The following is a 23,085-nucleotide window of genomic DNA, read 5'->3' as shown; positions in this document are numbered from 1 at the left end:
TCTGTAGCACTTTGTGTTTATAAATTTTCACCTATATTCTTTCACTTAAGTCTCATAATGACTTGTGAAAAGGGGCTCATTATCTCCAGATTGAGTTGAACAAACTGAGGTTCAGAGGCTTGTATCACGTCTCAGGTGAAGTGATGATAATATTAAAATTACATTTATTGAGGGCCTGGCAATATTGTCATATTGTGCTGATTGGTTGGTTGCATGATTGATTGAACTAATAAATATTACTTTTAATTCGCAAACCAACTATGGAAGATGGCTCTGATTAGCTTTATTTAAGTAATAACACCTGTAGAACAGTTACTGTGTGCCAGGCAACGTTCTAAATATTTAGTTTTCAACCCTACGCAGAGGTTAAATAACTTGCTCAGAGTCCCACAGTTGGTAGGAAACGTTTGTGATTCAGACTGGTTCTCTGGCTCGCCTGTCTTGCCTTCCATCATACAGTAATCACTCAGAGAGTTTCAGTAGTGTTCAGGAAGCAATGCTGGTAAGTAGTCTGGAGCTTGAAATTTAGGTCTGCCTGACTCTAAGGCCTTATATTTTTCTCTATACCATGCTGCCCTTTCTTACACTTGTTAACAACTAGCGCTTGCATTCAGGTTTTCTGATTCCTTTTCCTGTGTATTTTTTGTCTTCATTCTTAAAAATTGTGTATGTCTAATGCAACTCTCAGAGGACTGCTGCACATAGACAATGTGAGTTATGGGATTGAGCCCCTGCAAGACAGCTCTCATTTTGAGCACATCTTTTATCGAATGGATGATGTCCACAACGAGCCTCTGAAATGTGGGGTTTCCAACGAGGATATAGAGAAAGAAACCACAAAGGACGAAGAGGAAGAGCCTCCTAGCATCACTCAACTACTTCGAGTAAGGAAATAATATATTTCTTCTTGGCTCAGACTAGAGTTTTAAAAAATCATGTATTTGTACATTAAACCAATACTTATTATTGCTGTGTTTTTGCCAACTATGTGCCAGACATTGTGATAAGTACTAGGGGATAAAAGGATGATCAGAATGCCGTTCCTGCCACCAAGTTGGATACAGTCAAGCTTCTATGTGTTTTAGAAACTGGGGCTTAAATCTTAAACAGTAATTGTATTTCTTTTTATCATTGCTACATAATAGTCTGTTATACTGTCTTTTAGAGAGCAGTAGAATTTTTTTATTTGGATACGTTTTATGCAAACTGGAATGGTGATTCTTGAGCTCTGGATTGGAGAAAGAGAGGTAGGGCTTTAGGACTAGTTATTTCACGTCTTCCAGGAACACTTGTTTGTATCCCTGTTTTGGGTCTTCATTGGGATTTCTTGACTTACCCTTGACATGGGTCTCTTAGACTGAAGTGTTTCTAGAAATAGATCATCCTCTGCTGCAGGCAATGCACCTCCTACATATGAGATGCTGCTACCGTGTTGGGAGAGGCGTGCGCCTCTTCCTGTATGTTTTCATTAACTCATACTAGTTTATGTGTTATTTTCATTGCCTCACCTGCCGTCCACTCTTTTGACTATTGAACTGTTCTTTTTAATGTTAATCATTGGAAAACATTTAAATTTTAGCTTATTCTCTACTTTATATGAATTTCTGTAAAATCACAAAATTAGTCATTTTTTTAAAGTTGCAATGTTGTCCTCACTTCTGTTCTGGATTATTAGTGGATATTCTTTCTTTCACTCTCAACATGGTAATGGGGTTTCCCATTAAAATGTGTGTGTGTGTGTGTGTGGTTGATATTAGAAAACCAGTAAGTCTGCTTTGGAAGCTTGAATAACTCACATTGTCTTTAAGTATAATTTTTCTTAGATGAGTACAAATAGGAGATATCACTTAAAAACATATGTTTTTGGTTTTATTGATCTAGGATGTGGTAAGTATAATAATTTTATGATGTTCTTAACAGACTTGAAATAAGTGACTAGAGATTCGGGTAAGATCATTACATATGAAAGTCGTGCAGCCTTCTAACTGTTTTTCCTCTATGATGTTCATGTTTTTGACAGAGAAGAAGAGCTGTCCTGCCGCAGACCCGCTATGTGGAGCTGTTCATTGTTGTAGACAAGGAAAGGGTAGGATTGGTGACAGTTTTTCTTCTTTTTCATGAAAAGCAGATGAGAAGTGAGCATCCCATGAAGGAAATATAAAATAGAGTATATTTGTATTGATTTTGCTTAAATGTGATTTTAATACTAAAATGGCTTTTTTCCTTTAAACACACTTAAGATTCATAAGATTCCACCAGAAGCTGAATGTAGCAAATGAGACTACCTCTAACTTTATTTTTCACTTGTGATTCTTTTTCCTGCCCTTTTGAGTGATTTGCATATGCTTAATTTAAGTGAAATTATACTGCTTTTCAGAGCCTTGAGACCTTTTCAAATGACTGTACAGGACTGTGGTGATAAAACCAGTTAATCATATATTTCTTTGTTGACTAATAAAAATTGCTTTGCCTTCTAGAATTTCAGCTAACCTTTGCTTTGCTTAAAGAGAGAGAAAACTTCCAGCTCCTGGCATGCTTTAGAGGGAAAAAGGAGAATGGTTCATTTTAGCATTTACTGTTAAATTCAATATACAGAATAACACCCGGAATTTTCCTTATTCATACTTAAGAATTGTGTTTAACTTAACTAAGAAAAGAAATGGGTCTATTTCAGCATTTACAGGATTATCAGTTTTAGATATAGCTGCTATATAATTTAACACATAAGATTATTTGAAATGTTTTGTCTTTTATTGCCAACTTTTTGTTTGTGTGAAAGGCTTGTTTGTAGAAACTTAACATGACTGGAATTCCTTTCTTATAAGCTGCAGAGACAGTTTCAAGGATTTTTATGGTTTTAAAAAATCCCTTATTGTGTGTAGGTTGGAGGAGAACAAGCCATATTTATTGAGATAGAGATATATTCAGAATTGTTCATTATAGGTTTGTTACCCTCAAGTGGTAGAAGGAAAAGGCACAGGGAATATGAACAAGCATGAACTCTGCCCCAGATAATGGGTAAAAAGTTTCTGTAGAATGTTGGAACAAGTGACAAAAATAGAGATTTGAAATGTTTTTCTTTATCACTCTCTCCAGATAGATTTGTTATATACTGGTAGAAAATGGTTCAAAATAAAAATGGTTCCATTTTCATCAAACCTCGTCAAATGTATTACATTTTTTTTCTTGTTTAGGAGAACCGTGATAAAATGCCTAATTGATGGGATTTGATATATTCTGATATTAATGCCCTTATCACAGAGCAAAACCATACATTCTTTTAAAAATTTCCTTTTTGTTAAGTTGGTTGTATTAAAATAATGTTAAAATAGTAGACGTTTGGATTTAGCCAGGTCTCAAAGAAAAGAATCAGTCATGTCAGCTATTTGGCTTAATACACTTAAACTTTTAAATATCTCTATATTTTACCCACATATAATGTTTCAACTAGTGAACATTCATTCGTTAATCTCTCATTGTTAGATTAGCCCAGAGTTTAGAAATGGTTTATTGGTGATGTGTTTAGCCTGGGGGGTGAAAGGGTCAGAAAATCCTTTAGATTGTCTTTATTCCCTTATCTGTGCATTTTGATTGTTTCAAACTCTACCTTTGTGAAATGCTTAATATTTTTGCATCAAAATGAATAAAAAGAACATTAAGAAGAGAATTCACTTCAAAGTACTGATTTGGAAAAAATGAAGACTTCAATGCTTTTACATTATTATTCATTTCATGCTTGTACCTGTTTTTCTTTTATTCCTATTTATCACTAAAATGTATCCTTTAGATTTATTAATTTGAAATACAGGTGAATGTCTAAATGCCTCAATTTTTGGTTCAGAGGAAACTTTTGGATTCTTAGCTTTATTGTAACAGATTATAGAGATCTTTTTCTAAATTACTTTGGTGATAATTTTCCTGTTGTGCTTTTCAGTATGACATGATGGGGAGAAATCAGACTGCAGTGAGAGAAGAGATGATTCGTTTAGCAAACTACTTGGATAGCGTAAGTCGTATTTCCTTTCAGCTGGGATTATTCTCTCTGATCCTCTCACAGTCTCAGAACAGAATTTTAAAATTGTCTTATTTTGAGCCCTGATTATCCTAGGGCCTAAATAACTCAATCTTTCAGGGTTCTGTTTTCTAGTTTGTTTTGTAACTTTTTATGTTTGAAAAGAAAGTACAATTGTAGAGAGACTTTGAGACAAGCAAGAGATTTCATCTTAGCATCTGCTTTATCTTCAGAGTGCAGGCTAAGGTACTTTGGTGTTTATGAAAAGATCTTTGAACGTTTACTGAGAGAATCTTATTTTGAATAAGGCTGCCTCCTCCTCTGCCACCATGATATGACGATATTAATGTGTTTGTGGGGGAGAGGAAGGGCTGGGAGGGGAGGAAGAGGGACAGAGCTTTGGCTTGAGATTTTGGACTTCATTCATCCAGTAGGAGATGCTGAATAATCAGATGCATGTTCTTATGAGATAATTTCATCTATAAGGCTTTCCCCTGGTCTGAATAGCAACCATAATAATAATGATGATGATAGCATCCTACTGAGTATTTATAATATGCTAGAAACGAGCCAAGCGCTTTACATCTGTTAACTCATTTATTCCTTCCAGTATCTCTGTGAAATAGATGTGAGTTCTGTAATCCTTTATCTGAAACCTATGGGGCACATGCAATTAGAATTTTAGATAAAAGTTTAGAAAGGTAATGTGGTTCACTGTGTATTTATTACATAACACCTCCAACAGGATCTTGGGGTAGCACCTTGTAATCCAACTCATTGATATTTCTGTAGTGAAAGCTATGAATATTTACATTAAGTGAGATAAATATGGACTATTAGTTGGCTTGTATTAGTTTGGGGCAAGTTTTGAAACCCAATTTACCAAAAACTTTAAATTTCCAGAGTTTGTCAGATTTTGGAATGGAAGGTAAAATTTTGAAATTACATTACTTTTATTTTATGGATGAGGAGACCAAGACCCTTGAGAGGCTAGAATCTCATTATATTGATGGAAATATGTTTTTTGGAGGGGAGGAGTCCTATTTTTAATAGACGTTGTTGTGTGACTTCATCATAAGTTAAAAAACTCTCGTATTCTTTAAGGTATTTTATATACTTTTATTTCTGTTTTCTTCTTAGATGTATATTATGTTAAATATTCGAATTGTGCTGGTTGGTCTGGAGATTTGGACAACTGGAAACCAGATCAGCATTCTTGGAGGTGCTGATGACGTGTTGGGGAACTTTGTACAGTGGCGGGAAAAGTTTCTTATAACACGTCGGAGACATGACAGTGCACAGCTAGTTCTGTAAGTGTTTTTTTTTTTTTTAAAAAGTACTATCAGGCCTGGCCCTCTGGCGAAGTGGTGAAAGTTCCATGAGCTCTGCTTTTGCAGCCCAGGTCTGTGGGTTTGCATCCCGGATGCGGACCTACTCCACTCACCAACCGAGCTGTGGAGGTGGCCCACGTACGAAAAAATAGAGGAAGATTGGCACAGATGTTAGCTCAGGGCTAGTCTTCCTCAAGCAAAAAAAAAAAAAAAAAAATAGGAGGATTGGTAATGGATGGTAGCTCAGGGGAAATCTTCCTCAGGAAAAAGAAGTACTATTAATGAAATGGCAGAGTAATTTTTCCTTGTTTTCTTTTATTAGAATCATATTTTCTTAAAGTTCTTGGGCATTCTTTTAGATATGGAAAACTTAGTTTGATACCATAGGACAAGTGACAGTATGAGAATGAGAACTCTCTTTTGTGTTGGATTCTCTGTCGCCTTTATCCCATGACCTGCTTCTTGCTTGTATTTACTTCCTCATTTTGGCATGGCATGTTTTCTAGTTTTTTCTTGTGAGAATACATATGGAAAGAAAAAATTTTGACATCCTGCATGTCAGAAGATGTGTTTCACAGTCTCAGAACAGAATTTAAAAATTACCTCAATTTGACCTCCGATTAGCCTAGTGCCCAAGTAACTCAGCCTCTCAGAGGTGTGCTTGCTAGTTTTCTTAGTACCTGTTTTGACTCCTTGGCTGGTATGAAATCCTTTTCCTTTAGGACTTTGAAGGCGTGACTCTGTTGTGTTCTGACTTCCAGGAGTACTATTGGGAAGGCTTAGACCATTCTTTTCTTGATCCTGTATATGTGGCCTTTCTTTTTTCTTTTTTTTAGGTTCCCTGGAAACTTGTAGGATCTTCTTGGCTGCCAGGCCTCTGAATTTTCCTGATGATATGCTTGGTCGCTCATCGTGCTGTGTTCTTAGTGGATGATTTCAATCTTGAAACTGATGTCCTGAAGTTTCAGGAATTTTTCTCAAATTATTTTGTAGCTGATTTCATCCTGTTTATTTTTATTCTTCATTTCTTCTGGGATTCCTGTCACTTGTCTATTGAGTTTCTTTTGCCGTGTCCTCTAATTTTATTACCTTTTGTCCCCTTTCTTCTCTTTGTCTTTTGGTTCTACTTTCTGGGATATTTCCTTAAATTTATCTTCTAAGCTTTTTATTGAGATTTTCATTTTTGCTTTCTTATTTTTAATATTTAACAGCTTTTTGTCCCCCTTAATATTTTTATATAATCAATTTCTTATTTCATGGATATAATGGTTTTTCTTTTCTCTTTGAGATATTACTGATCTATGTTTTTAAAATTTTCTTCTTTTACATAGCATTTTTGTGGTACTATAATAAAATTTAAACTTATATAAATCACTTAATACAAATACATTCCAAAAACTTAGAGCAAAACTCTCGCTTAAAAATATTTAAAACATTTTATCCTTCTTCAGAGTTTTCTAGCTTGATAGGCTGGCTTTTTGCAAAAAAAATTGTTCTAATTTATATAATATTTTTTTTGCCTCCCTCAATGTTGATGGTACCTAAAGCTCATGATTTTTTCTGAGAAGAGATTTCCCTTGATTTTATTTTGTTTTCTTTTGTTATGTGAGTTAATTTAAAGCAAGACACTGAAAATGCCAAAATGGATTTTTATGGCCCCATAATCACAAAGGTTTGGTCCCAAGCTTTTTGTTAATTTTTAGTAAAATTGAACCTGCAATTGTCCTCATTCCAGTGAGCATACCATCTGGCTCACAAAGGTCAAAGGAACAGGTGTGGAGCCATCTCTCTGTGCCTGCCCAGCCCCACCTACCAAGCTCTCTTCCCCTCCATTTGGTCTCCGTCTGTCTTGTTAGAGGCGTTTCCCAAATGTCTGATGATCCCTGGTTGGTTGGTTGTGGTTAAGGATGGGGCACTAAAAAGCCTGTGGAAGCACTGAGTCCATGAGTGGGGCTTGGAGACCATGACATTTGCTGTAGGGTGATCTGGCCGAAGTGTTTCCTTGGCAATTCCCTGTTGTCAGGATCTCCAGTCCTCTTCTCCTGGTTGGTCAGATGTCCCAGAGATTTATTCATTCATTTAAAAGATATTTATTAGGCATATACCCTAGGCACTGGGGTATAGTGGTGAACAAGGCAGACAAAAATTCTTGCTCTCATCGAGTTCATGTTCTGGTGGAGGAGATTGGCCATAAATGAGATAAATAAGTATATGTAATGTGTTAAATAATGATAAGTGTTAAGGGGAAAAAATAAAGCAGGGAGGGTAGATGTAAAACTATTGGAGGAGTGAGGTTGAAATTATAGGTGACGTGGTGAGGGGAGGCGTCAATGAGAGGATGACTTTTGAGTAAAGACCTAAAGGAGCAGGGGAGTGAATGGAGGTGTATATTGGAGAAGGGAGTTCCAGGCAGAGGGAATAGGTCCTGAGATACAGGTGTGCCTGGGATGATTGAGGACACATGGAGGCCATCATGGCTCTTCTGTTCCCTGTGCTCCCTGCCTGTGGCCTCCTGTGTGTATGTGTTCACTGAGTTTGTTACCTGTCTTTCCTCACGAGAATTTTTTTTTGGTGAGGAAGATTGTCCCAGAGCTAACATCTGTGCCAATCTTCCTCTATTTTGTATGTGAGAGGCCACCACAGCATGGCTTGATGAGTGGTATGTAGGTCCATGCCTGGGATCTGAACCTGTGAACCCCAGGCTGCCAAAGCAAAGTGTGTGAACTTAACCACTAGGCCACTGGGCCAGCTTCTAGGATTTTTGAATAAATAAACGTAATGCATTTTAGGAAGGTTTTTCATTTAGAAGGTAGAAGAAAACTTGTTTTGGTATCTAAAACATATCTTCATTTGTCTGAAAAATGAATTTTTAATATTAATCTCATTCTTTGATAATAAAAAAGAGATAGGAACCGGCTCTGTGGCCAGTGATTAAGTTTGGAGCACTCCACTTTGGTGTCCTGTGTTTGGTTCCCGGGTGCAGACCTACACCACTCGTCAGTGGTCATGCTATGGTGGCATCCCACATGTAAAATAGAGGAAGATTGGCACAGATGTTAGCTCAGGACGAATATTCCTCAGCAAAAAAAAAGAGATAAGGCTTAATTGTATTCTGATTTTAAAATGTTATTTATCTTTGCCATTGTTCCCGTTTTTTTAGGTTCTACCAATCCAGTTTGAGATTACCCACATAGGAGCAATGTATTCCCTTTTTCTCCCAAATATATTTTTTAACTTTTACCTGTTCTTTTCGTTTAGGAAGAAAGGTTTTGGTGGGACTGCAGGAATGGCATTTGTGGGGACAGTGTGTTCAAGGAGTCACGCAGGTGGCATTAATGTGGTACGTTTTTGTTTTTGCTGTTTGACTTTGGGCATCTGCATTAGGACAGTGTCAAGCATTTACCAACTCCATACTTCCTCCCCTAGTCTTCACAACAATATTTTGGGTATAATGAGGGGCATGATAGAGTGGCAGATGTGTTCTTTCCCTAGAGACTGGATTAAGCTTTCTAATATTTATTATGTGTCCTTTATTGTTGATAAGGAAATACAGACTCTATTTAAGAAAATTAAATTAGGACCATGAATTTGTTTTTCCATGAACCACCATGAGTGACTATTGGTGCTAAAGAAATTGCTCCATTGCTTAAAGGGTCCGCCTCCATCATCAGTGTGTTGAGTCACAACAGTTTCTCACTAGACTGCAATGTATGAAGACTGATGTTGGATGCTTGATTTATCATATAGTCTGTCAACATTGTAGCGATAAATTTCCTTTTGTGAAAAATAATCTGGGAGACAAAACATATCCTTTTTGTTCATAAACCTATTTAACAGTTTCCTGTGTTTGGACAGTTTGGGCAAAGCAGCGTGGAGACATTCGCATCCATTGTTGCTCATGAGTTGGGTCATAACCTTGGAATGAATCATGATGATGGGAGAGATTGTTTTTGTGGAGCAAAGAGCTGCATCATGAATTCAGGAGCATCGTGAGTAACTGAATTCTTTCTTCTTCTTCTTCTTAATATAGTATTGTAGATCAGTGTTTCTTTTTTTTTAATTAATTTATTTTTGGATGTAAGTCATAGTATATTTGAAATTCTGTGTAGATTACATCATGTTCACAACCCCAAAACTAATTATAGTCCATCCCTTCACATGTGAGCCTAATCACCCCTTTTCCTCCATCTTCCCCCATGGTAACCACCAATCCAATCTCCAGTGCTATCTGCGTGTTTGTCATTGTTTTTATCTTCCACTTATGAGTGAGATCATATGGTATTTGACTTTCTCCCTCTGACTTATTTCACTCAGCATAGTACCCTCAAGGTCTATCCATGTTGTCACAAACGGCTGGATTTCATCATTTCTTATGGCTGAGTAGTATTCCATCATGTATAAATACCACATCTTCTTTATCCATTCGTCCCTTGATGGGCACCTAGGTTGCTTCCAAGTCTTGGCTATTGTGAATAATGCTGCAATGAACATAGGGGTGCAAGTATCTTTATGCCTTTGTGTTTTCAAGTTCTTTGGATAAATACCCAGCAGTGGAATACCTGGATCATATGGTAGATCTATTGTTAATTTTCTGAGGATACTCCATACTGCTTTCCATAGTGGCTGCACCAGTTTGCACTCCCACCAGCAGTGAACAAGGGTTCCCTTTTCTCCACATCCTCTCCAACATTTGTTGTTTCCTGTCTTGTTAATTATAGCCATTCTGACTGGAGTGAGGTGATACCACATTGTAGTTTTGATTTGCATTTCCCTGATAGCTAATGATGTTGAGCATCTTTTCATATGCCTGTTGGCCATTCGTATATCTTCTTTGGAGAAATCTCTGTTCAGATCTTTTGCCCATTTTTTAATTGGATTGTTGGTTTTTTTGTTGTTGAGCTGTATGAGTTCTTTGTATATTTTGGATATTAACCCCTTATCTGATATATGGTTTGCAAATATCTTCTCCCAATTGTTAGGTTGTCTTTTCGTTTTGTTGAGGATTTCCTTTGCTGTGCAGAAGATTTTTAGCTTGATGTAGTCCCATTTGTTCCTTTTTTTCTTTTGTTTCCCTTGCCCGGTCAGACATGGGACTTGTAAATATGCTGCTCAGACCGATGTCAAAGAGCATACTGCCTGTGTTTTCTTCTAGAAGTTTCCTGGTTTTGGGTCTTACATTCAAGTCTTTAATCCATTTTGAGTTGACTTTTGTGCCTGGTATGAGGGAATGGTCTACTTTGATTCTTTTGCATGTGGCTGTCCAGTTTTCCATTTATTGAGGAGACTCTCCTTTCTCCATCATATGCTCTTGGCTCCCTTGTTGAATATTAGCTGTCCATAAATGTGTGGGTTTACTTCTGGGCTCTCAATTCTATTCCATTGATCTGTGTGTCTGTTTTTGTGTCAGTACCATGCTGCTTTGGTTACTATGGCTTTGTAGTATATTTTGAAATCAGGGAGTGTGATACCTCCAGCTTTGTTCTTTTTTCTCAGGAATCCTTTGGCTATTCGGGGTCTTTTGTTGTTCCATATAAATTTTAGGATCCTTTGTTCTATTTCTGTGAAAAATGTTGTTGGAACTTTGATAGTGATTGCGTTGAAGCTATAGATTGCTTTAGGAAGTATGGAGATTTTAACGATGTTAATTCTTCCAATCCAAGAGCATGGAATATCTTTCCATTTCCTTGTGTCTTCTTTGATTTCTTTCAACAATGTTTTATAGTTTTCAGTGTACAGATCATTCACCTCTTTGGTTAAGTTTATTCCTAGGTATTTTATTCTTTTTGTTGTAATTGTAAATGGGATTGTATTCTTAATTTCTCTTTCTGCTACTTCCTTGTTCGTGTATAGAAATGCAACCAATTTTTGTATGTTGATTTTGTATCCCGTGACTTGACTGTATTGCTTTATTGTTTCTAAAAGTATTTTAGTGGAATCTTTAGGGATTTCTAGATATAAAATCATGTCATCTGCAAAGAGCGACAGTTTCACTTCTTCTTTTCCAATGTGGATCCCTTTTATTTCTTTTTCTTGCCTGATTGCTCTGGCTAGGACTTCCAACACTATGTTAAATAAGAGTAGTGACAGGGGCATCCTTGTCCGGGTCCTGTTCTTAGAGGGATAGCTTTCAATTTTTCTCCACTGAGAATGATATTTGCTGTGGGTTTGTCATATATGGTCTTTATTATGTTGAGGTATTTTCCTTCTATACCCATTTTATTTAGAGTTTTTATCACAAATGGTTGCTGTATCTTGTCAAATGCTTTCTCTGCATCTATTGAGATGATCATGTGATTTTTATTCTTCATTTTGTTAATGTGGTGTATCACGTTGATAGATTTGCGGATGTTGAACCATCCCTGCATCCCTGGAATGAAATCCACTGGATCATGTATGATGTTTTTAATGTATTGTTGTCTTTGATTTGCTAGTATTTTCTTGAGGATTTTTGCATTGATGTTCATCAATGATATTGGCCTGTAATTTTCCTTTTTTGTGTTGTCCGTGTCTGGTTTTGGTATCAGGATAATCTTGGCTTCGTAGAATGAGTTAGGAAGCTTCCTCTCCTCTTCAGCTTTTTGGAAGAGTTTGAGAAGGATAGGTATTAAGTCTTCTTTGAATGTTTGATAGAATTCACCAGGGAAGCCATCTGGTCCTGGACTTTTATTTTTTGGGAGGTTTTTGATTGCTGTGTCGATCTCCTTACTGGTGATCGGTCTATTCAAATTTTCTACTTCTTGGTCCGGTTTTGGAAGGTTGTATGTTTCTAAGAAATTATCCATTTCTTCTAGATTATCCACTTTCTTGGCGTATAGCTTTTCATAGTTTTCTCTCAGTATCTTTTGTATTTCTGAGGTGTCCTTTGTAATCTCTTCTCTTTGATTTCTGATTTTATTTATTTGAGCCTTCTCTCTTTTTCGCTTGGTGAGTCTAGCTAAGGGTTTGTCAATTTTGTTTATCTTTTCAAAGAACCAGCTCTTGGATTCGTTGATTTTTTTCTATTTTCTTTTTAGCCTCTATTTCATTTATTCCTTCTCTGATTTTTATTATTTCCTTCCTTCTGCTGATTTTGGGCTTTGTTTGTTGTTCTTTTTCCAGTACCTTTAGATGCCCTTTTAGATTGTCTATTTGGGATTTTTCTTCTTTGTTGAGGTAGGCCTGAATTGCTATAAACTTCCCTCTTAGAACCGTTTTGCTGTATCTCACAGATTTTGGCATGTCGTGTTTTCAGTTTCATTTGTCTCCAGGAATTTTTTGATTTCTTCTTTGATTTCTTCCTTGACCCAATCGTTGTTCAGCAGCATTTTGTTTAATCACCACATTTTTGTGGCTTTTCTGGTTTTCTTCTGTAGTTGATTTCTAGTTTCATCCCTTTGTCATCAGAAAAGTTGCATGGTATTATTTTGATCTTAAATTTATTGAGCCTTGTTTTGTGGCCTAATATGTGATCAGTCCTGGAGAATGTTCCATGGCCATTTGAAAAGAATGTGTATTCTGTGGTTTTTGGATGGAATGTTCTGTACATATCTACTAAGTCCATCTGGTCTAATGTGTCCTTTAAGGTGAGTGTTTCCTTATTGATCTTCTGTTTGGGTGATGTATCCATTTGTGTTAGTGGAGTGTTAAAGTCCCCTACTATTATTGTGTTACTGACTATTTCTCCTTTTATGTCTGTTAATAACTGCTTTATATATTTAGGTGCTCCTATGTTGGGTGCGTAGATATTTACAAGTGTTATATTTTCTTGTTGGATTGTTCCCTTTATCATTATGTAGTGCCCGTCTTTGTCTCATGTTACAGTTTTTGTTTTAAAGTCTATTTTGTCTGATATAAGTATTGCTACCCCCCTTTTCTTTTCTTTGCCATTTGCATGGAATATCTTTTTCCATCCTTTCACTTTCAGTTTGTGAGTGTCTTTAGGTCTGAAGTGTCTCTCTTGTATGCAGCATATACATGGGTCTTGTTTTTTTATCCAGTTGGCCACCCTATTGCATTTGCTCGGAGTATTTAGTCCATTGACATTTAAAGTAGCTGTTGATAAATATGTATTTATTGCCATTTTGTGACTTTTTCTTCTGGGTGTTTTAGTAGTTCTTCTCTGTTCCTTTTTTTTGTCTTGCTCTCTTCCCTTGTGGTTTGATGGCTATCTTTAGTAATATGTTTGACTTCTTTTGTCTTTTTTTCTTGCTTGTTACAGGTTTCTGATTTGTGATTACCAGGAAGATCCTATTTAGTATTCTATGCATATAACAGTCTATATTGAGTTCATAGACTCGTTAGCTTGACCTACTTCTAAAAGCTCTACTTTTTCACTGCCCTCCTCCCACATTATATGTTTTTCAAATCATATTTAGTCTCTTGTTTAGTGTGTGTCTATCCATTACCCTCTTATCATTGAAATAGGTGATTTTAGTACGTTTGTCTTTTAACCTTCATAGTATTTTCACAGGTAGTTGATCTGCTACCTTTACTATATTTTTACCTTACAAGTGATTTTATTGTCTTGGTTTTTTGTTGTTGTTGTTGTTTTGTCTTTTTGATAATTTTTTTTTTAACTCTGTTTGTGGTTGTTGCTTTCCCACTAAAATAAGTCCCTTCAGCATTTCTTGCAGAACTGGTTTCTTGGTGATAAACTCCTTTAATTTTTGCTTGTCTGGGAAGCTCTTTATCTCTCCTTCCATTCTGAATGACAGGCTTGATGGATAGAATATTCTTGGCTGTAGGTTTTTTCCTTTTAGCACTTTAAGTATGTCATGCCATTCTCTTCTCGCCTGTAGGGTCTCAACTGAGAAGTCCACTGACAGCCTGATGGGCTTCCCTTTATATGTCACTTGTGGCCTTTCTCTTGCTGCTTTTAGGATTCTCTCTTTGTCTTTAATTTTGGATGTTTTAATTATAATATGTCTTGGTGTGAGCCTTTTTGGGCTTATCTTGTTTGGAGCTCTCTGTGCTTCCTGACCTTGGATGTCTGTTTCCTTCCTCAGGTTAGGAAAATTTTCATCTATTATTTCTACAAATAAATTTTCTTCCCCTTTGTCTCTCTCTTCTCCTTCTTGGACACCTATAATCCGAATGTTAGCATGCTTGATATTGTCCCAGAGTTCCCTTAGACTGTTCTCATTCTGTCTAATTCTTTTTTCTCTTTTCTCTTCTGCTTGGGTGATTTCCTCTAGTCTTTCATCTGGCTCGCTGATCCATTCTTCTGTATCCTCTACTCTGCTATTGAGTCCTTCTAGTGAATTGCTCATTTCCAGTATTGTATTCTTCATTTCTGATTGGTTTTCTTGTATATTTTCCAGTTCTTTGCTGACATGCTCACTGTGTTCATGCATTCTTCTCCCCATATCTGTGAGCATCCTCATGATGTTTTGGTTGAACTCTTTGTTGAGTAGTTCTCTTGTTTCTGTTTCATTTAGTCCTTTCTCTGGGGTTTTGTCCTGTTCCCTTGCTTGGAAAGTATTCCTTTGTCTCCTCATTATGCCTCTTTCACTGAGCTTATTTCTGTGTATTAGGTGAGTCGGGTATGTCTCCTGATCTTGGAGAAGCGGCCTTATGTTTGAGATGCCTTATGAGGCCCAGCAGTGTGCTTCCCTCTCCTCACCAGTCCATAAGAACCAGGAGTGACCCCTTCGTGAGATACTTGTGTCCTTCTTCTGTGGCAGGGTTGCTCCCACTGCAGGTACCCAGGGAGTCTAATCTTTCCTTCCCTGGCCAGCTGTTTGTAAATCTGGTTTGTGGAGCCTCAGCACCCTTGGCTACAAAGTCTATCAGCACACTCCTATTGCACTTTTCCTCTTAATTGGGTTGGTACCCAGTGTAGCTGGTTGCTAGACTCAGGGGCTTACAGTTGTGATACGCCTCAGGCCTACAAGGCTGTTGTCAGTTCTCTTAGGAGTGAAGCTGAGTGGGGCTGGCCCTTGACACTCAATTGTTTCAGGCTTTGGAAGGTGGGCCTGATCCTTTTTATATCTGTTTGTGAAGCACAGGTCTTCTGTCACTGATAAGCCTCACCCCCGACAGGACTACATACACCATCAACACAGTCCTGGTCCATGCATACTTCTCAACCCCCTGGAGCGTACCCTGATGCCGCACTGCAGAGACCCCCACCTCTCCACCAATGCCCCCCAACAGTTCACCTGGTCCTCACGCAGGCCCTGCCCCACAGAGGCAGACACACTGGCCTGCCTGTAGAGGATCAAGGCACCCAGTCAATGCAGGCTGAAAAGTAGCCTGAGGGCTTGCTGTTAGGTGGGGCCAGTCCCTAGGGCTGGTTGCCTGCCCTTGCTGAACTGGGTTAAATCTGTGCTCTAGTGGGTGTGGCAGACCCCTGGGCTAACAGGCAAAGGGATCAACCTCAATGGCACCCACTGAGGTCTGTGTCAGCATGCCTGGACCAGCTCAGAACTATGGCCCCCACCAATGTCTCAGCATCCGGAGAGGTCCCTGCTCTCACCAAGATGCCCCCAGAGCCCACCAGGTGAGTCTCGTTTCACCAAAGGACTGCCAGCCTTCTCTCTGGTGATTCTAGGTTGCTGCACTGAGTGAGTTTGTGTGTGGGCCCTTTAAGACCCGGGTCCTTTCGGCTTTCAGCGGTAGCTTTTCTGGGGATATCCTCGCTGCAGTTAATAGCCAGCAAAGCCAGACAGTAAGACCCCTGTCTCAGTTGAGCTGAGTCTGAAGGATGCTTGTAGCAGTATTGCCCCCACTCCGGACCTCACTCCTCCAGGTAGGGCTGCGTACCTTAGGGTGGCTCCTGCCTAGCCAGCTGAGAAGCTCTGCTGCTCCCAAAGGTGGCTTTTTTCCTCTCCAGAAGGAACATGTGCCTCTTCCGCCTTAGTCAGGACTGTCCCTTGTTGTGGATTCTTTTTATCCAGTTTTCAGTTTTCAATCTGGGGTAATTTTTCCAAAAATTGTTGTAACCTGGTTGTGTTTGTGGGAGGAGACGAGTTCAACATCTGCTCACACCGCCATCTTGAGATCTCTAGATCAGTGTTTCTTAAACTGTGCTATACTCATGTATTATGTTGAAAAAACAGGAAAATTATTCCTTGCTTCCCTGAAATTAATTACATGATACACCACTCAAAAGTCTATTTTTAAATTAAATAAATAATTCCAGGGAGCTTTAAGAAAGAAACATTTAGGTAGGCACAGGTGTGTAGCTACACTCTGTTGTAAACCAATTGACAGACCAAAGAACTATAAGAACCTGTAATAATTTGCATCTGAAGTAGAAACTAGGCAAGAGTTTCTGCTAGATTCAGTGCAGGTTGGATTAGATTGGAGAATTTACTCACAAACTCCTCCTTGAGAAAGTGCTGCATTGTCACTGTAAGTAAAAGAAGTCCTGACACAGTCCTGCTAACATCCCCAATTTTATAGATAAGTGTGGGAGGGAAGACAAAGAGGAGGAGAAACAAGAGGTAACATTGATAGAACTCTTTTTATGTATTAGCCACTGGTCTAAGTACTTAAAAGATACTAATCACTTAATGCTCAACACCCTCTTGAGATGTAGCTACCTTGTTATCTCTTTTTACGATGAGGTCACACATCTAAATAAGTGGTAAAGCTGGAATTTGAAGTCAGGAAGTCTGAGTCCAGAGGCTGTGGGGGATCTTAGAACCCCTTCCTTTGGCAGGGTTCAAAAATAATTACAGTAGAGGGTCTGAGGGCAAACAAAACCGTTGAATTTGCTGGGCTGCTTTTTGATGCAGATTTCATAAGGTAACAAGATTCCTTCCTAATTTAGTAGGCAGTAGTGCTAAGCAGAGAGCTGGGCATGGCCACAATGCATATGTGGAGTAGAAGCTGAGCCAGAGGAAAAATTAGATATGAAAGATGTTCATCTTTAATGAACACAGATGAAGATTTCATGTGGGGTATAGCCATGACCCCCAGTGTTCAATCCTAAATTAGATATGAAAGATGTTCATCTTTAACAAACACAAATGAAGATTTCATGTGGGGTATATCTATGACCCCCAGTGTTCACTCCTTTCTGCCTCCCTCCAGCTCCTGGAGCACTGAAAGAATCATAACAGTTTCTATTAGCCAGCTCTTTATCTTCAGATCTGAGAGTACAGTTCTAATCACATCCTGGTGTAAAGGGAAGCACTCAAGTTGAATTTACTGCAGGATTTGTTTTTGAGCAAATACTAGGCTGAAAAATAGAAAAGGAAGAAATAGAATAGTGTTTATGAAAAAACTATACTTAATAAAAAAATAGTGATATTCACAAGAAAAGTCATAAGTCTGTAAAAGATTCCCTGTAGGAGAGAGAGGTAAATTTAGTGTTTGCTTTGGCGGACAGTGAAGTTGAGGAAGAAATGAATTCAGGGAACAAGAAATGAATAATCAACAATGTGATAAGACAGGAGACTAAGATGAAAAAGGGAGTGTTCAGATTTAAGGAAGGAATGTCATGAAACAGTGCCATAGTGGAATTTAAAATGATGTGAGAACTGATGAAGGGTGGACTCATCCTTTATTCATTCAATCATCAGATAATTATTGAGCCCTGACTTTGTGGGAGTCTTTGTTTTAGGCATCTGGAATGTCTCAGTGAGTTAGATAAAGACTTGCCCTTCATGGAGTTTATATTTTAATGGGGGAATAAAAACTATTAACATAATAAATACATCAATAATATAGAACGTTAGAAGATGATAAACCCTATGGAAAATAAAATAGAGCAGGATTGGACGATGGGGAGGGCCAGGGGTGGTGTGGTGGTGGTGGTAGAGGTCAGTTTTCAATTTTAAATTTGTATCGTCAGGGTAAGTTTCTTTGAGATGACGTTGGCCCAAATGCTTGAAGAAAGTTAAGCAGAAAGTTAGCAATGTGGGTATCTGAGTGAAGAGCAAGTACAAAAACAGTGCAGGCAGGATAGATTCTTGTTTTCAAGATGGAAGAAATTACAGCAGGGTTATACACTGATAGAACTGGTTTAGTAGAGGGTGAAAAATTGCTGATCTAGGATGGAGAGGGCAACATTGCTAGAGTCTTCCTTGAGTATATGAGAGGGTCTGGGAGCTGGGGCACAAGTGGAGGGCTTTGCTTTAGTGGAGAAGTGGTGGGGTATCTTAATCTTAAGTAACAGGAGTAAATGGAGGTAGCTGCTGGTAGATGGAGGGATGTGGTAGTGGGAGTCTGTGGGTCAGTTTTGTCAATGAAGTAGGAAGTAGGTTCTTCAGCTGAAACACAGGATTGGGAGGAGCTCTTGGGGGTTTCAGGAAATAGGAGAAGGTATGAAATAGGCATCTAGTAGAATGGGAGAGTAAATGGAGTAGAGTGTGTTTGCTGGGCAGCTTTTTTTTTTTTTTTTTTTTTTTGAGGAAGATTAGGTCTGAGCTAACATCTGCCGCCAATCCTCCTCTTTTTGTTGAGGAAGACTGGCCCTGAGCTAACATCTGTGCCCATCTTCCCCTGCTTTATATTTGGGATGCCTGCCACAGCATGGCTTGCTAAGTAGTGCATAGGTCTGTGCCTGGGATCCAAACTGGCGAACCCCAGGCCATGGAAGTGGAGTGTGTGAACTTAACTCCTGCACCACCAGGCCGGCCCCTGGGCAGCTTTAATGGGGCCACTTGAGATTCACAGTTATGAATTTTAAGTGAGATTAATCAGTATAGAATTGTGTTTTTGTCCAGCCATATTCAATTGCATAGGTACTTGAGAGTTGGTTGTGTTTAGGCCAAGTACAATAAAGTAAGAGGGGGCAAGGAAGTCAAACCTTTATGCAAAGCAGTACTTATACTGGTGGACCATGACATTTAAACTGGATAAGGCTTAGGAAATAGAGGACATCAAGGGGACGAGAGAAGTAAAAACGGGAAACATCAATGGATTGGATGTCCTGGTAGGATTAAAGAGATTTTGGAGACTATAGCTATCCTAAAGGGAGAGTGGAACGCATAAAGTTGAGATTGTAAGTTATGGTTATTGGTAATGAGAAGGTGTCCATTAAAATCGTGGGCATGAGTGATTGACATGGTAGAGGATAAGATTGTTGGAGGAGACGAGTTCAAGCCACTGAAAGCCCAAGAGATTGATAAGATTATCGACCTGTATATTGAAATCAGCAAAAATTAAGACAAGGGTAGTGTTACAGTCAAAGTGTTTGCAAGAAGGATATGAGAAGGAGTAACCTGGGGGTTGGTAGATGTTAGTAACAAAGATAGTGGCTAATTTCATGTTAAAAGATTCAAAGCTTGGAGATTTTAGGAAGGAGGGAGACAGAATGGCCTAAAAGCAGCAATCAAGGGAGAACACTGATTCCATCTCTAGATGTATGAGAGTTGTGGGAAAAAGCTGCCACCACTTGAGATGGTTCTAGTGGAAGCTGTGAAATCAGGGGCTGGTTGAATTTCAAGTAGAGCTTGAAGGTGAAGGCTGCTTTCAGAGAAGAGGTTGAAGATCTGGGAGTTTTTGCTGATGGTGGACTGTGATTTCCAGAGTGCATGGTAAGAGAACAGGATACATGTGAAGCCTCGTGGGTATTAGAGTGCATGGTAAGAGAACAGGATACATGTGAAGCCTCGTGGGTATTAGAGTGCAGGAGACAAGGGCCTACACAGGGGCTGCAGCTTCGTATGGTGATTGATGAAAACAGGAATAAAGGACATAATGAGATAAAGGCAGATAGTAGTGCCAAGGCCACGTGTGTGTGTTAGGGGTGGAGAAGGGTAAAGTGTTTAGGGTTCCCTCTTGACCTCTGTTTGTGGGTTCTAGGGGTCTGAATTTATCTCAGTCCTAGTATAGGAAATTCATTTTGGCCCTGGTTGGGTGGCTCCTCCTTGATGCCTGTTCGAAAACAATCTGCAAGTCAATCTTGATAAATTTTCTCAGATTCCAGGGGGAAGGGACATAGAGACTAAAAGAAAGATATGATAGATGTTGAGAACACAGTGGAAAGACAGTTTCAGGGCCTTTGGACTTACTGGAGAAGCAACCAGAACAAATGCAACTTAAAATATATATTAGAAAAAAGTAAAAGTAACTGAGTGGGCGAGGTAGAAAATTGCTGATAATTGGAGAAATATATGTCTAATTGTGTTTTATTTTATTTTGAAATTTCCTCTCATTTATTTTTGTTGAAGTATAGTTGACACACAGTGTTATACAGTCATGCACCACATAATGACGTTTCATTCAATGGCAGACTGCATGTGTGAGGTGGCCCCATAAGATCAGTATCATATAGCCTAGGTGTTTGATAGGCTGTATACCATCTACGTTTGTGTAAGTGCACTCTGTGATGTTCCCACAGTGACGAAATTGCCTAAGGATGCATTTCTCAGAATGTACCCCCATTGTTAAGCAAAGCACAACAGTGGTATTTTGAGGTGTACAACATAGTGATTCAACTATATCCTATAAAAAATGATCACCCTGATGAGTCTAGTAACCATCTGTCAACCATCTGTCACCATACAAAGTTATTATATTATTGACTATATTCCCTATGCTGTGTATTACACCTCCATGACTTATTTATTTTGTAACTGGAAGTTTGTACCTCTTAATCCCCTTCACTTTTTTGCCCATCCCCCCATCTTCCTCCCTCTGGTGACCAACAGTTTGTTCTTTGTATCTATGAGTTTGTTTCTGTTTTGTTCTGTTTGCTTTGTTTTGTTTTGTTTTTTTTAGATTCCACAGATAAGTGAAATCATATGGTATTTGTCTTTCTCTGACTTATTTCACTTAGCATAATACCCTCTAGGTCCATCCATGTTGCCGCGAGTGGCAAGGTTTCATTCTTTTTTATGGCTGAGTAATATTCCATTACTGTTGTTTGTCCATTCATCTGTTGATGGACATGTAGGTTGCTTCCATATCATGGTTATTGTAAATAATCCTGCAATGAACATAGGAGTGCATATACCTTTTTGAATCAGTGTTTTCATTTTCTTTGGATAAATACCGAGAAGTGGGATTGCTGGATCACATGGTAGTTCTGTTTTTAAGTTTTTGAGGAACCTCCATACTGTTTTCTATAACAGCTGCACCAATTTACATTCCCATCAACTGTGTATGAGGATTCCCTTTTCTTCAAGTCCTTGCCAGCACTTGTTGTTTTCTGTTTTTAAAAAATAAATTTCTTTTTTTTTTTTGGCAGGGGAAGATTCACCCTGAACTAACAATCTGTTGCCAATCCTCCTCTGTTTGCTTGAGGAAGATTGGCCCTGAGGTAACATCTATGCCAGTATTCCTCTATTTTGTATGTGGGTCACTGCCACGGCATGGTGGCCAATGAGTGGAGTATGTCCACGCCTGGGAACTGAGCCCAGTCTGCTGAAGCAGAGCATGTTGAACTTAACCACAAGGCCATGGGGCTGGCCCCCTCATCTCTTTCATTTCTAATTTTGTTTATTTGGGACTTCTCTCTTTTTTTCTTGGAGTTTCCCTAAAGGTTTATTAATTTCATTTATCTTTTCAAAGAACTGGCCCTTAGTTTCAGTGATCTTTACTTTTTCTTTTTTTAGTCTTTATTTCATTTATTTCTGCTCTGATCTTTATTATTTCCTTTCTTCTACTAACTTTTGGCTTTGTTCTTCTTTTTCTAGTTCCTTTAGGTGTAAGGTTAGATTGTTTATTTGAGACTTTTCTTTTTTACTGAGGTAGGCCTGTATTGCTGTAAACTTCCTCTTAGATCTACTCTTGCTGCATCCCATAGATTTTGGAAAGTTGTGTTTCTATTTTCATTTGTCTCAAGGTATGTTTTGATTTCCTTTTTGATTTCTTTCTTGACCCATTGGTTGTTTAGTAGCATGCTCTTTAGCCTCCACATGTTTGTGTTTTTTCCCAGTTTTTTTCTTGTACTTGATTTCTAGTTTCATGCTGTTATGGTTGGAAAACATACTTGATATGATTTCAGTCTTCTTAAATTAATTGAGACTTGTTTTGTGGCCTAGTATGTGATCTCTTCGGGAGAACGTTCCATGTGCACTTGAAAAGGATGTATATTCTGTTTTTGGGTAGAATTTTCTGTATATATCTACCAGATCCATCTGGTCTAATATGTCATTTAAGACGACTGTTTCCTTGTTGCTTTTCTGTCTGGATGATCTATCCATTGATATAAGTGGGATGTTAAAGTCTCCTGCTATTATTGTATGACTGTTGATTTCTCTCTTTGGCCTGTTAATATTGGCTTTATGTATTTTGGTGCTTCTATGTTGGGTGTGTAGATATTTACAAGCGTTATATCCTCTTGTTGGATTGATACCTTTGTCATTATGTAATGTCTTTCTTTGTCTCTTGTTATAGTCTTGGTTTTAAAGTCTATTTTATCTGATATAAGTATTGCTACTCCAGCCTTCTTTTCATTTCCAATTTCATGGAATATTTTTTTCCATTCCTTCACTTTCAAACTTTGAGTGTCTTTAGATCTTAAGTGAGTCTCTTGTAGGTAGCATATAGATGGGTCTTGTGTTTTTATGCATTCAGCAACCATATGTATTTTGGTTGGAGCATTCAGTCCATTTTATATTTAAAGAAATTATTGATAGGTATGTTCTTATTGCCATTTTTTAATTGTTTTTGGGTTGTTTCTATAGTTTTTATGTGTTCCCTTCTTCTCTTGCTCTCTTCCCTTGTGATTTGATGACTTTCTTTAGTGTTTGTTTTCCTTTCTCTTTATTTTTTGTGTCTCTATTGTAGGTTTTTGATTTGTGGTTGCCATGAGATTCATATATAACAACAAATTTATAGAGCAGTCTATTTTAAGTTGATAGT

The 23,085-nt window shown here is 38.2% G+C and overlaps 1 protein-coding gene across 1 annotated transcript in view; it reads left to right on the top strand.

Annotated features, from left to right (window-relative positions):
* Positions 1-23,085, top strand: part of ADAM9 (ADAM metallopeptidase domain 9) — a 176,797-nt gene that overhangs the window by 50,319 nt on the left and 103,393 nt on the right. Inside the window, exons 6-11 of the mRNA XM_046648674.1 lie at positions 689-884; positions 2,021-2,086; positions 3,935-4,006; positions 5,153-5,322; positions 8,602-8,683; positions 9,199-9,332. Coding sequence (XP_046504630.1) covers positions 689-884; positions 2,021-2,086; positions 3,935-4,006; positions 5,153-5,322; positions 8,602-8,683; positions 9,199-9,332 — 720 coding nt within the window. The remainder of the gene's footprint in view (positions 1-688; positions 885-2,020; positions 2,087-3,934; positions 4,007-5,152; positions 5,323-8,601; positions 8,684-9,198; positions 9,333-23,085) is intronic.

This window comes from Equus quagga, chromosome 22, assembly GCF_021613505.1.
Source record: "Equus quagga isolate Etosha38 chromosome 22, UCLA_HA_Equagga_1.0, whole genome shotgun sequence".
Taxonomy (NCBI): domain Eukaryota; kingdom Metazoa; phylum Chordata; class Mammalia; order Perissodactyla; family Equidae; genus Equus; species Equus quagga.
Note: the sequence above shows the minus strand (reverse complement) of the source record. Positions and strands in the feature narration are given on the sequence as shown.